The 15,398-nt window shown below is 37.2% G+C and overlaps 1 protein-coding gene across 3 annotated transcripts in view; it reads left to right on the forward strand.

Annotated features, from left to right (window-relative positions):
• The window catches only part of SMYD3 (SET and MYND domain containing 3), a 430,467-nt gene that overhangs the window by 331,031 nt on the left and 84,038 nt on the right, over nt 1–15,398 (forward strand). For all 3 annotated transcript variants that reach the window (XM_074818336.1, XM_074818338.1, XM_074818339.1), the window contains 2 exons: nt 11,490–11,557; nt 14,066–14,168. In XM_074818336.1, the coding sequence (XP_074674437.1) occupies nt 11,490–11,557; nt 14,066–14,168 (171 nt within the window). The remainder of the gene's footprint in view (nt 1–11,489; nt 11,558–14,065; nt 14,169–15,398) is intronic.

Below are 15,398 nucleotides of genomic sequence, written 5' to 3' on the forward strand. Positions count from 1 at the left end.
GCAGAGATCAAGTCTGTTCTTAAAGTTTCTGAAGTCATGCATCTGGGTTATGAAAATGGTTGAATTGGCTTAAAAATTGTAAGATAAAGAAAATTAAATTAAAGCATATTGGTATGCATCAGCTTTCCAGGGTGTACTACTGGTATTTATTTCCTGGTCTTGCATATATGAGGGAGGATGATACAACTTTTCCTATAAAAAAATTTTGATACTTGTTGGTAGGCAAAAGCGTCACTTTCACATGAAAGAATATATGGTTATGGCAGTCACTTTGTAAATGGTAGTATATCATTTGAATGCTGGGAAAACACAGACATTTTTGATAAATGCAAAGTTTCAGTGCCTTTCAAGCTAGGGGAAAAAAAAAAGTGAAACTAAATTACATGTTATTTTTTAAAATGTTTGCTCAGCTTTCAAGTTTGGCTACTCAGGCTGTTTGATGATATCACATCTACTGTCCTTTTTTAAAAAACTTTTGTATTTTTATTTTAGTATTTAATGTGATCTTGAGGCATTTGTGGTAAAGAGCTTAGGTCAGGAATTAAGCAGCCCAAAGTTTGCAGATGTTTAATGGCACGGATTTGTTTTGTCTAAAATGTACAGAATTTTAACCACATGGAGTTAGGTCACCCAATTTCAGTGCTCACAGAAATTTTAATTCTAGTTCAACTTGTGAACTTTCTTCTTACCTAATTGTTGTTTTGTGTAACTCATCTGATGTCACTGAATTTGCATTAATACAAGTGCAAATTTTGTGCTCTTATTTGTGTTACAAGGTTCAAAAAAACATGGAGTCTAAACAAGGACAAATGAACAGGGAGTGGATCATTTTGTTTCAAGCTTATTTGTATGAAAGTATATCCTTTATCAATTAATACTTGCTAAAATCATGTTTCTGAGAAGTTGACAGATTTTGTTCCTGGCTGTTTGATTTAGTTCATCTCGTAGAGGTGGGGAAAGTCCTGTTCATCACAGAAATGCTCTTAGGAGGTTTATTTCCTGGTGAGTTTGTGGGAGGGCAAAGGTGAAGGAGTGAGGAGAAAAATTCTTTCACTAACTCAAGTATTTCCTGTAGACAGCAATTACATACAGGTCTGTGAACTTTAGTTAACTACCCACAAGCATTTGAACTGTGAGCTCAACATAGTGTTTGTCTAACCTTCTTTTATTTCTATATTTTCAAGATATCTGGTAGAGACTTTTCAAAATGAAATGCTTCTTTTTTTCTTTACGAGTGAAAAATCAAATAATGCAATTATTTGACCATTTTCTCACCAATTTACAGTCTGTATACCACAAGAGAGTTTGTTAAGCAGGAAGCATACATAGGAGTTCAGCTTTTTCCCAACTTTTTCTGCAAGCTATGATTCTAGCTGTGCCATTAAAAGCTACTCTATATGTAGCTATTTTACGTGCTTTTGTCAACTCCTTGTTTGATGTCACATTGACCAGGAGTTAAGCCTAGAAGGCTTAATTTCTGAGTTTATTTTGGAGTAAATAATTATATTTTATTTACTCTGTAGCTCTTACAAATGAAAGTGTAGTTTAATGCTACCTTCAAGTATTGTGGGTTTTTTCCTAACTAGTAATAGTAATGATACAGAAAATCTGTATAATGGCTACTACTAATCTGCTATGATAAAGAAAAATGCTATTTCAAGGGAAAATCTATTCAGCTGTAGGTAGAACAAAGTACTGGGAATTATTATCTGTTCTGTTGAAGTAATGGCACTTCTGCTAAGGAATCCTGGTGGATGGGATGGTGGCCTTCTCTCTACTAGTTTCTGGGGTACAGGCATTGTGGGTGCCGTAAGCCTTGTTACCATGTAACCACCCAAAATAGGTCCATGGTTCCTTCTCTTGGGGAAACAAAAGAGTTATTTTCTGCTAGTACTTTCAAAAGTCACAAAGGAATCCAAACAAAATGTGAAAGGCATGTTCCTCTTAACTTGGTACCAACTATCCAGGCATTTCTGAATGCAGCAGGTTGTAACATCCAGAGCCTCTTCAAGCAAAATCCCCATCCTGGCCTACCAATGGGAAATGCAGCATTGAGATGCTCTGGTTTAGATCCTGGGTGCCAAATGCGGCCTGTGGATCCAAAGGAGTAGAGCAGGATTTTTTTTTTTTTTCTAACTTAACTCCTTGTCACTTCCCAATACAGTCAAATATAGTGCACAATGCTAGCAAATTGTCTTTGGTATTGTTAGATGTCGTTGACTGACTGTGGTTTATCATCAAGCAGGATCATCCAAAAATGTGACTAGCATTATGGGAATGAGAAAATGAATGGCAACAGCATGAAAGCTATGCCTCACAGTAACTAAAATTGTATGTACTGTATTGAGACTAAACATGTCCAATGTTATGGAATTCCAAAAATTAAATTATTTCAAGTGTTCCCTGATCAGAGCAATGTTTGAAATAGCCCAAATAAATGGAGGTGTAGAAAAAGAAATTACTGGCTGGAAACCCTTGGGAAGTTGATTTTTCAGAGATACTAAGAATGCACAAATCCTATGGAAATCCAAGAACTCCTTGAATACTGAGTACTTGAGTTATACAGGCCTTCAAATTACTGCTTTAGCTTTAATTTTTTTCTGTGCATTGCATCACATCTTTATCTTAAATGTAACACTGTTCTATTTTGCCTTCAGAAGGAAGTGGAGTTTGACTTAGATTTTCTGCCTTACCGTATCCTACTATTTTCTGCTATGGTCATATTCACCCACCTGTGCCAGCACACCCGCTTATGATGCAATCAGTTTTCCCTTTCAGTCAGAAAGGGGTCTAGAACTGTGGTCTGGATTTAACCATTGCTTCAGTGCCTTTAATAGGCAGCTACCCTTTTTTTCCCAAAAGACCTTTCATTACAGCAATCAGCTGGGTATTTCAGTGTTTCAGGATTAAATACATAGTGGGCTTTTTGTTTCACAGTTTTACTTTGTCCTATTAAACTTCAAATTGCCACCTGGACTTAATATATTTGGTGAATATCAGCTGCTAGTCCACTCCTTTTCACTGGCCACAGGCAGCTCTAGCCTGTTTCATGCAGAACACTTCCTGTGGTACAGCAGTGTCCATCATCGTACCTGACCGCACTGTTCAGATGCTGTCTGTGGAAGGAAGGAGAAAGGGTGAGTTCAAAAGCATTTTGCAGGCATATGCTCATCAAGTGCTAAAAATCTTTAAAAGGACAGTATTTTATTTATGAAATTCTACACTGGAATTTTGTGAAAAGCTTGAATAATTTTGAAATTATACTTTTGCCTCTAATTTAAATGACCTGCTCTCAGCAGATGTTTGATCTGCCAGCTACCTGCAAGAACATAGTGGATATTTCCAATTGCCTTACTGATTTCCAAAGGCCTTTAATGGGGAGAGAGGGGTTTAGACCACTGACAGTGATGGATTTACAAAAGGGTATGTCTGACCCACTGATTTTTAGAAGTAGTAATGTCACCCAGTTTGAATGATAGGAGTAGTTGAAAAATAAATTGTATCTAAATAAATACTTTTAAATTTTTTTTTCTGAAATGATTTGATAAAAAACCAATACTTATTCCTTTTTATAAAACTGTATGTCAAAAGAAAAAGTAGTTTTTCTATAGGGAAAGGGCATAAGAAAAATGGAAGGAACTGGCAGTGATATCATTATTCTTTGGGGCCTTGATGTGCAAACATTACAAGAGCCTGAGATTTTGTCTGGTTAATACAAGACAAAGCAGGTTGTAGTTAGCCTTGCTTTGCAGTGATCATGGATACATACAGGTTTACAGTGTTGTATGCCGGCGTGAGTGGTTTCTGTATTTTTTCTACCATACTAAGAAAAAAAAGGTCTTAGGTTCCGTTCTAAAACTCCCCAGTCATCTCTGGTTTAAGTTGTAACTCAAGTAGCAAAGTGAGACTAGAGCTGGTTCAAAAACCACATGCTACTTATGAAAAAATTATTAGAAAAAATGTGGGTTTTTTCTCAAAAAAATGCTTTCTACTTTTCTAAATTAAGCAAGATCAGGTTTTTTATTGCTCTTTTCAGAAGAATTTTCAAAATCAAACCTTTTATTTATGTTTGTTTAAGTTTTTAAGATCTAAAAATACTCATGCCACCATGTTTTTGAAGAGACATTTCTCTTTTTTGCTCTACTCTTTTTGAAATTTCCTCCTCTTCAAACATTCTCAGCTTTTGTGCTTTCAGAAATTTCCTGGTGGAAACAGTTTTAAAGAAATGGTATGAAAAAAGTTTTCATCTTCCCCTCACTTCCCCCATCCCTCCCTCCCCCAGTAGAGAAGATATTTGTGGGCAATAGTTAAAGAATGAAAAAGAGAACAGGAAAGAAAGGCAAAAATCCACTAAGCCCAGCAGACCAAATCCAAAGACTTATGGTTGATGAACTTCAAGAGGTAAATATACTTGAAGGTCTAGCTCAACAAGCACCTCCAGAAGGAACAACAGTTATATTGCATCTGTGATAATAAAATGGGCAAACCCTGAAACATTTAGGCTAGGTTTCATCTCACCTAATTTAGGCTGCTTAGCAGTTATGAGTCTGGTATGAGGAAATCATCTGGGTAATGGAAGGAGATGACAGATAGTAATTTATTCCACCTGTATTACTAGCTGAAGTTATACAACTTTAATTCATTAATGTTTTGGTTTTGCCTATGTAATTTTCATACCAGCAACCATAGCTGAATCTCAGCCTAATTTTTCATATTAAGTCCAACCTTTTTTTTTTTTTTTTTTTTTTTTTTTTTTTTTTTTTTAATCTACCATTGCAAAGCAGATAAACAACCGTCTGTAACAAAATAGCCAAGATAAATACAAAGTCAGTTAACCACTCCTGGATGCCCATGAAGTTTGATCTCATTCAATAAACAAGCAGTTTATTTTCAATAGGCAGGTATGCAGTGGCTATTGAAATCAAGTTAATAACTCTGCCCCATTTCACAGGAGTGGAGTTACCAGTAGGAAAATGAGGATGAAGAGAAGGATGTCATGCCTCTGCCCCACTCCAATTAATAATGCCAAATGCTGCAAGCATACTGTAATATGATCCATTAGCAGCTTTGCAGCTCCCTCTCTCCAGTTCTGCACCAGAAATAGATGCATTTCAGTTCTGTTCCAAAAAGCAGTAATAATAATAACATTTGCAGAGCTGAGTAAAAGCTAGAATTTCACCAAAGGGAACATGAGATTTGCTGACTGTTTTCAGAGGAGAAATTTGTGAAAAGGTTAGGACAGGTTGCACAAAACTTTTAATGGGAGTTCTACAAAACTTCAAGATATTTTGTTTTACCCAAAGAATGCAATATTTTTGCATGTTTCGGGCTTTACCTTTTCAGGTCTCAGGTTTGTAACTACATCTTGCGCAGACTTTAAAAAAAAGTGCCCATAGCAAACATAACATTTGTCCTAGTAATGATGGCTTTGACATTCTTAGTAATCAAATATGTTTGCTCCATAGCTAAATATTTTTGTTTGAAAGATTGGAGAAGTATGTGTGGGGTTAAGAAGAGAGGAGCTAATTTGCCATGACCTATTTTCATTCCATTCCAATCAAAATTGCACCACTTAGCTGAGTACTAAAAAGGGATGCCTGAAGCACACTTGCATTAAATCATCTGTTAATGTCAGGCCAAATTTCTGCTTTGCTGCCTTCTAGGTGGTGACAGCTCTCTGCAAGGGATACCTGTGTTCTGCATACTCATCGGAAACTTTTATGTGCTAGGATAGCAAAAAAGGCCTGAAAAATTGATAGTTATGAAGAGAGATCTCCAAAGACATAAGATGAAGAACTAAGAAAACAGTTGGAAATACACATCTTTGCTGTAGCTAGCTCTGAAGTATTGGTAGTCTCTAATTCAGCCAAAACATTGTCATTTTTGGCCCAAGAGATTAATAGGATGAATTATTATTGAAGTAAACTGAAATATTTGCATATTCACTCATGGTGTGAAAGAAATGTAACTTCTCCAAATTTCATGGTATTGCAGTGAAATTTGGCTTCTGAGGAACTATCACAAACAATTAACTACTTGTCCCCATTCCTTAGTCTGAAAATTTCAATAAGATAAAGCTTTCCCAAAGCCATTCTAATATGTTTTGATGGAACAAAACACCCAAGAATCTTTTTTTTTTCTCAGTTTATTTTGATCCTTTTGGTGTCTCTTTCATCTAGTTTTGGTTCTGTGGCTTCTGTGGAAGCCAGTAGGTAGGTCCTGAGCACAATGCAACGTAGAATTGGATTCAAATTTCCTGATTTAGTAAAACATACAAGGGTGTATATATAAGCCACAAAGATCTAGTTTGCAAATCTGCCTTGTAACAGGTCTCCTTTCAGCACACCATTCTGGTAGCAGATGTCTTCCCACCTCATCCCCTTTCCTCTCTCCCTCTCCAATACCCTGTCCAGTGGACAGAGCTGAGGTTTCAGAGCAAGAAGCTCTGCCTGCATGGGAAGCCTGGGTGTCCTGGACTGTGGCCATGAACAGCAAGTGGAATACACTCAAAACAGGGGCTTGACAGGTCTGTCACTGCCATGGCATACTGTGCATTTACAGTTAAGCACTGTTGCCATGTTTAGCACTGTTTCTGTAGCGCTCCATGTGCCAAATGAAGTCATTAGCAGACTTGAGATCTGTCAACCATCTGTGCCTGGTATCTGTTCATCCTCCAGTGGGAAAGAGCTATCGGTACAGAGTTGTAGTGGGGTGTAGTGGTGCTAGAAGGTCTCTGGGGAATGTCTTGGTCATTTGAATTAGTATGCCACTCACATAGCATTTACTGCCCACCCCTTCCTCCTGAATAATGTTTGAGTCTCTTGAGAAGCCTGTTAACATGAGAACTGGTTACAGCATGTTTTGTTAAATATTTGCCAATGACCAGGAATACCCAGCCAGCTTTGGTGTGAATGAGAAACTTAATAATCCATGAAGGGTTTTTTAATATCTTTAATTTACATTACGTTGGGTTCATAAATTAGGGAAAAAAGTGTTAGTTATGGTTTTCTTCCTGGTGGTGGGTTAGAATACACCAGCTGTGACACACCATTTACAGAGATGGCTGGAGTCATTGTATATCAAAGCTGAAAATGATATTGACCCTACCAGTGCAATTATACCCTTTGGTAATCCTTCTTGTGAGGGTTTCTTATGTTGTAAGAGCTGTCTCACTGTGCTGCAGTAACGTACAGGAACACATCGAGACACAATGATCGATTATTAGTCCTAGTGTTTGTAATTTGATCTGTGCAGCAAGTGTTAGCCAATAATGATTTATTTTCTTTCTCTTACTCACTTATTGACATTTTTCATTGTCTTAGTGTCCAAAATCCCAAATCTGCAATGTCCTGCTATCAAGTCTGAGTCTGCTTTATCTAACCATGCAAATCCATAGTATAAAACAATATGAATGAGGTCTGAAAAGGAAAACAAATTCAAATCAGTATGTTGCCAAATTCAAGCCTTCATACCCTGTCACATGCAAACACCGAAATAAATCTTCAGGGCTGTCCACTAGACTGGGGGTCTGGCACAGACAGAGATTGCTCAGACAGTAGCTCTAGACATCTTGAGAACAGAAACCTCCTTACGGAGTAAATTTGCAGAGTTTTCATATGTCACTCAGAGAGGAAATAAAATTTAACAGATTGCAGTAATTTTGGTTTGCTGATAAAGTATGCCTGAGAATAATGGTCAGTCAGTAAAGTTGGTTTGCTCTCTGTGTGTTTACTAGGCTGGGATAGATTATGTCTTCTTCTTGGGTTATCTTACTGAGTACAGGATACCTCTCTAAAGCATGTGCAGTTTCTCAAAAGAACAAATCTTTCTAATTCAATCATCTTATATAATATTGTTTGTTGTTTGAAATAGCAGTTCCTTTTAAATAAACTTGCAGGATTTATTGCCATGGAGCCAACTCAAACACTGAGAATTGATTCTTTAAATTGTTAGTGAAATGTATGGTCAGTCAGGCTATGATGATAAGCCTTGAGAGCTCTAGGATACTCCTAAGTAAGTTTTCCATTGCAGAGGTTTGAAAAGCCTGTGGCTCTCCCCTGAGAATTTTCCCTAGGTTCTCATGCTGGGAGATGTGTTATTTCAGAAATTTTAGAAATCGCAAGGAATTCGACTTCCCAACTTTGAAGTTCTGAAATATGTGGGCATTTTTCCTTATTTGTGGGCATAACAAACCCTGTGAGTACTCTGTTCTGTCTCTGTTCTGTCTCTGGCTATGCAGTTTTAGTGCTGCGTAGCTGGATAGAGAGGAATTTTTAGAGGAATCAGAAGGGACAAGCTGAACAACAGCACAAATTAAATAACTGAAATAAATGATTCTGCAGGAGTTAAGATGACAAGGGCCATATCTTTGTGAGGAAGAACCCATTTCTTGAAGTGCCAGATTACTGAGAATTGTTTATTCTTTCTTATTTTTAAAATCTGGGATCACACAGAATCAGAACCTGATTGTAGTATAAGGAATAAGGTGGGTCACTTAAGACAGAAAAAAAGACAATACAAGGTGACTGTGAAACCTCAGAGAAATACTGTAATGCATGAGAAAGACGTTGTTTGTTTTGCCTTGGGTTTTTTTTCCCTAAAAATGAAGTTAGTTCACTTCCAGTCCCAGTAGGTTTTGATCCATAAATTATTGCCTCAGGAACAAGCTGTTTACCTGTGCTTTCCTGCAGCAGTATTAGATACTCCAGATTTAGCTGTTATTTGAGCTACATCTGTGAATCCTGGGGAGCTAGGAAAATGGATTTTTATTCACATGTTCTGTAAAAGAAATGCCTTCTGCCTTTTGTTTGTTGGGAGGTGTGGTCTACAACATCAACTCTCTTGTGGACTTTAGGATTGAAATCTCAGAAATCCCCTTGGTAGGACTGATCTTTAACTCTGAGATTTAAAACCTCTTAAAAGTTTACATAAATAGAAATGTAGAGGAGATTCAGTATGTTTTAGAGACTTTATAATAAATCTAAAAGAAAACAAACAATCCCATCCTCAGTTGATAGACTATGGAGATTTCATATTTGACACCTGTTACCAGCTGCTACCTGTCTGTGAAAGATTGTAATTTTATCAGAATTTCTGACACTGTAAATGACGAGTTCTTCCTCCCACCACCACCATCTCAATTCCTCCCTCTTCACTTGCTGAGGACAGAAAACAGCCATAACAAAGGTTACTATCTGTAGTACACTTTATATGTGTATCACTGTTCTTTTTCATAGCTGAGTTTAAAAGGGGGAAGATTGTCTTCTAGGTGGTTAATCAAACCTCAGAGCACCTGAAACTTCTTATGCCTTTGGTAGGATTGTGTGCAAAATCATGTAGCTCAAAATTCATGGGACCAGTTAGACTTCTGCCTGTGTTTACATACTTAAATACCTTTTTAGATCTGGCCCCGTGTACTTCAGATTCTCAGTCTCATATTTGAAGCTGCAAATAATTAGAAATTAGATGGTATTTCACTACCTCACTAGGATATTGTGATGCAACTGCATACTGTGAAAATATCTAAAATGGAGAGGTTAAAAAGTGCCTCACAGTGAACTACTCTTGAAAGAAGCTATTGATGTCTGACTCTCAGAGCATCCATTCATCTCACATTTTTCTTCACATATGTCCTGGTACAAAAAGGTAATGCATGATTATGAAAAGGAAAAAATAAAATTATTGTGACTTCTGTGTGTAAAACTTCACAGAATAAAATAGAAACCTTTAATAGAAAATGATGAAACACTCTCTATAACTCTACAGTGATCAAAATTCAATATTGTTAATATAAACAGTTTTATGGTAATAATAGGAGATTTGCAAGGAAGAGGGATTCATTTATTTCAGAGATGTTTGACCTCTGCTACTTCATAATCCATTAGAGCTAAGGTCCACATAATCTGGCTTTCTTTCTCTTTTACCTGGAAGGCATTATTTTTTCAATAAATACAAAAATAAAGTCAATATTTTTAGAACCAGGATAATTGCCACTTTAAATGGACTAATCTTTGCTCAGAAGTTGTCTGACACTTATATCCAATGTCAGCAGGAAAGAAATAATTAAGATGTATGCTTTTGGTAATTGATCAGCAACATTTGAATGGGTTACATAAATAATAGACTAATCAAAGTATTGTCTAACCATTTAAAAAAACACGTGCCCTACTGCATGTACATTTATTCAAATTAACATTGCTGCCAGAATTTATGAGAAATTTTGAAAGAGGATTTCATTTTCACCTTATGGTTAATGCTCTCATAAATAATAATTTGTGAATTTATAGGATAAGGTATCCTATTAAATTGTTCAGTGCACCTCTTTAAAACAGAGGTGTACATTTACTGTTCTGGGCAATTACTCTATGGATAAAACTGCAAATTTCAGATCTCATTTTCATGTCTGCCAAATCCTACTCTAACTCATTTTCTGTTCTAATGAGAATTAATGATATTAATAATCTAATGTTATGCAGAAGAGTCTGGGGACTTTTCATGTATATGCAGTATCATGCAGTGTTTTTCTACATAAAGTATTTTATTAGTATCTCATTGATAACTAACTAACATTATCTAAAAAAAAAAATACAAATCCACATATTCCAAAAAAATTCAGATATTTAAAAAATGCATTAGAAATCAGTTCTGGTCCTTGTTTAAGCCCATGAAAATGATATTTGCTAATCATTTACAAAGTGCTGATCTATCATTGAGTTGAACATGAAGAAACTTCAGTCTGATAGTTTGGGGCATGGCTATATCTACCTGCAAGCAACTTCCATTCTTCTCTACTCTTTTCTAAAATCACTTTAGCTTTGTATTGATTGTATGAGGGAGAAATACACTATCAAGCTGAATATCTGAGATTAAATGAAAGGTTATATTTCTCTTGAATGGTAATTTGAACGTGCTTTTTTGTAGGATCTTTTACATCCAAACCAAAATATGCGCAATGTGAAAGTTATGCTGTTGCACAGTCTTCATATTTCTTTATGCCCATTTAAGGTTGCCACAGTCAAGGCTGCTATTTACTTCAAAACTGTCCCATATCTATTCTTTGGGCTCCACTAGTACTCATTAAAAAGTGCTGTGACAGCCCGGCTTCAGCAGAGTCCCTGCATGGAAATAACCACTCTTTTCATCAGCAGTCACTGTCATCTGCTATGGTGTCTCTGGGCTGAGCTTCTCAGTCTCTGTGTAGAGTGGCTTTTTTTTACCCCCCCTCGACAAGAAAGTAGGGCCTCTGCATGTGTTTAACCCCACATTTTTGCAGAATACTAATATTTCTGCTTTTAATTGACTGCTGTTTTATAGGAGAGTGTGTCCCAGATGTGATTGCTGTAAAATGAAAGAGCACCAGTGTTGGGCTTGAATGTTTCTCATCCAATTACCAATTGCCCCTTCATTTTATTTTGAAAGTTTTTTTTCACTTGAGTGTGGGGTTTCCAAATGATTCTGGTAATCCTGGATTTTTTCCCTTGTTTTTACAGGTGACCTGTAACTGTTTCACCATCAGTAATGGAGAGATGCAGGATGTTGGTGTTGGCCTGTATCCCAGGTACTGTGGACACTGTTTCATTCACAGGCAAAATCTATGTTAGTTTTTTTCCTTTTCTCCTAGGTAGCTGTAAGGGCCATCAAAGCAGCAGGTAACATGTCTAAATGAGAAACTGGGAAATGCAAATAAATTAAACAAGAATAAAAATGTGATTGAGTTGAAAGCATTCTTAATAGTCCTGATTAGAGAGTTAAAACAGTTTAAATAAGATACGTATTTATATTTTATTTTTATGGAGATGGTAGTCTTTTCTAAGTAAGAATAAATCCTGACATAAAAGAATGTGTGACTGGGACTAGCAGAAGGAAACCAGTTCAACATTGCTTTAGAATACAGATATTAGCAGCCAGGAGACTTCTGAAAGGGCAATTAAAAGAAAAAGATTGAACACATTTATTAGTAAATTGACATAACTAAGAAACCAGTAAGGTGAAAAGATAAGCCCCTTGAGAGATGGATCTTACTATTTGAATTTCTTATTTGTATTAGGTAAGAAGTACGTACCAGAGAACATTTTGCCTTCATAGAATTACTTACCTGTAATTATAATGTGGAAAATTAGTATGTATAGTTCAAAATCATATTTTACCATCTCAATTTTTTGTTAATGTACGACTGAACTATGTTGTCAATATTTCAGTGGGCCTGTCACTGTTGTTTCTTTTTTCTACTAATGTCAAGTGTAAGATTTGACTAAGGACACTTATTATCTTGAGACCTGCATTGTGGTATAAGGGAAAGGTGGTTAGGAGGACATGGGAATTAGTATTATGAAAAGTACAGAACAGCCATTTGATTTCATAGTGGAATGGAAACAAATCCTTTCACATACTTGGGAAAAATGGAACATTATTTTGGAGCATTATTATTAGAAAAATATTTTATTTTGGTAGAAAAAGCCCCTGACTGCGAAGAAAGTGGCTATCTATGTTCTGTGATAATGCACTGCCAAGGGATGCAAGAGACTCATTCCCAAGTCAGTTCAGAGCAGTTTGAGTTTTGCCGTAGCAAATCACTCTGAGCTGGGAAAATTGTGAACTTATATCTGTGGTTCCCAAAAGCCTAGGTAAATGTCCTTCCAGATTAATTCATATGCTTCCAGATTAAATTGTCATCAAACCCACTAGTGTTTCCACAAGATGAAATTTGATTAAAAGTGCTTTGTTTAGTCTCATTAAGAGGTTGTATATTATTGCATGGCTTGATATTTTTCACATCCCAATATATTTTAAAATAGATAAAAACCTGTGGTCCTCCTCTGCACCACCTTGCCAGCAGCTTTGGGAGTATGCCCAGTGATCTCACAATAAGTGAAATGGATACTCTCTCCTAGTGTACATTACTGGGTTCATGTGGAGATTAACCACAGATATCTTCTTATATAGACCAGAAAGGATATCAAAAGAGTCAGGTTCTTGTTGACAGCTCCTTTAAGAGTCAAGAACTGAATAAACATGGTTTGATGCAGGGCTTTAACCCTCGGCAACATACTCTATTTTGCCAAGGACAGTTGGGATTTTGAGTTGCTGAATCAGGCAGACAAGGAAAGCAAAGAGGCCACCAGGAGCTGGGTAAGCCAGAAATTCTCCTTCCAGCTTGATGATGCCAGAATTGTTCTTTCAATGGGTCATTCCCATAGGGGAAGAACCATCAGCCCCACTTCTGCTATGGGACTGATATTGGCCTGGCAAAGTCGGTTGTTTCTCAGCTAATGAAACATGGGCCTCAAAAGTACATAGCGGATGGTGTTGATGTTGTTCTTAACAGTAACAGTCTCCTTCAAAAAAGGCGGAAAGGCACGTCTGTGTCAGGAGATCCACCAGTGTGTGTCTCTGGGGGGTGGCAGCAGCTCCCCAATGAGCTCTGCTGCTTCAGCTGTCACATGCCACAAGAACAGAGGCTGAACCAAAATATGTGTAAAACAGAGTCAATGGCTGTATCTCTTCTTTCAACTCTGTACACCAAGTACTTTGGTTTTGGGACATAGTATACTCCATTTTCTGCTTGAGACGAAATACAGGTTGATTGCTGCTCCTTTGAGCTGCGATTCCACTGACGGTCAGGGTGACTGACAAGGTTAGTGCCCTGAAACCGAGCTGAAGCAGCAGAAATAAAACACAGTCCCAAGGTACTAACCTTTTGCTCTGAACTGTCCAGGTTGCCTTGTTCCCTGCTTGCCTGCCTTGTCCTTTCCCCTGAGTCAGGCCTCTCTTGGGAGTCAGGGGGAGGCCATTGTCTCCCTCCTGCCCCGAGTACAGAGGCAGAAACACGTGAAAAGATCCAGGCATGGCTCCTATTAGCAATGAATATAAATCTTCTAAGCATTAATTTTCCTCTCCTGACCAAGAGCAGCTGATTTACCAGGGATTTTATTTGTTTCGTAACTTAATTGCTTGATACTTCAGATGTAATCATGTTAGCTACTTTTAAATGATTAAATGGGAATGGCAGTGGAGGCTCCTCTGTAAAGTTCTTTCTCTCTTTCTCCCCCTCCACCACCCCTCACAGCATGTCTTTACTGAACCACAGCTGTGACCCAAACTGCGTGATTGTTTTTGAAGGATACCAGCTTTTACTTCGCTCTGTCCGAGAGATCCAGATTGGTGAAGAGGTAATTAACTTGTCCTCCCTTCCATCACAGACACCTGCAACGATGACATCTCCCTAAATAAATTCCAGACTGCAGGGCCACCAGCTTAATATTTTGATGATATATTGATGCCACTTTCTAGCACATAGCTATCAGAGGGAAAATGATAAATAGAATCATCTCTTCACACTGCCTGGGCCCCATAATCATTACTTCTCATAAATCACTAGCAGTCTTGATAAATTCTTGTTCATCCTGTCCTCCTCTAGGCACTTCATTTTGTTTGTATTTGAACGTCTTTACCCTGATGGAAGCACTTACAATACTTCTGGGTGGAATGCAGTGTTCACTAAGTCATTGCAGCAATAAGCATTTGTCAGGCTGCAACCATACTGTTGTAGTAAAACTTTCATTGACAGTGGAAGTAGCAAGACAAAGTTTGTTTTCTTGTACATTTCACTAGAAAATACTTCAAAACACCCCTTTCAAGAGATTTCTGATTTGATCTAAGGTATTCTCGGCTTTGTTTTTATGACAGTATTTGTATTACTTTGAAGACAGTAAGTTGTGGCTAGGTAAGCATGTCAAAGTAAACATCTTTTGCAGCAATACAATATTGAATTTGCTTAGTAAGGCCTGCGAAGACGTGTGTATATATGTAACTTTGCATGCACCAATAACCTATGCAGTCCTAGCTGTTGGTCATTTCAAAATCATGACCTAATGTAAATACGGTTCATGTCCGTGCTTCAAACACTGGGAAGATCAAGGGCATACATATTCTAATTTAGAAGTAGTATCTCTTTTCCTCCCTATGAAGTGTATTCTTTTTTAATGTATCCTTTCTCTAAGATAGTAGGCCATCAACTTTCCTCTTGGCTTCCCAGTTCACCAAGATGGGGTGTTTATTTAAAAGTACAGTAGATTTTATGTTTTCCTAGGATGCATTTGGGTTAATAATTAGAGTTCTAAATTCTGAAGCTATCTTATTTTTATGTATGTGGATGTATTTTTCTAGGTAAATTTCATAAAGCAATTCTTTGTAACAAGCAGCTTTTACAGAGTGGAAGAGGCCCTCAGGTGGCCCTGGGTAGTTCTGGAGTGAGAAGTGAGGTAGAATTCCCTTGTGGGTATGACCACTGTGCAGACTGTGCTACAATTGTGAAGGTATGACCCAAATTTTAGACTTAGTGTTAGTGGTCTGTAACCCACAGAAGTCTCTAGGTTAATATCAGTGATGAAACAGATATG

This window comes from Strix aluco, chromosome 3, assembly GCF_031877795.1.
Source record: "Strix aluco isolate bStrAlu1 chromosome 3, bStrAlu1.hap1, whole genome shotgun sequence".
Taxonomy (NCBI): Eukaryota; Metazoa; Chordata; class Aves; order Strigiformes; family Strigidae; genus Strix; species Strix aluco.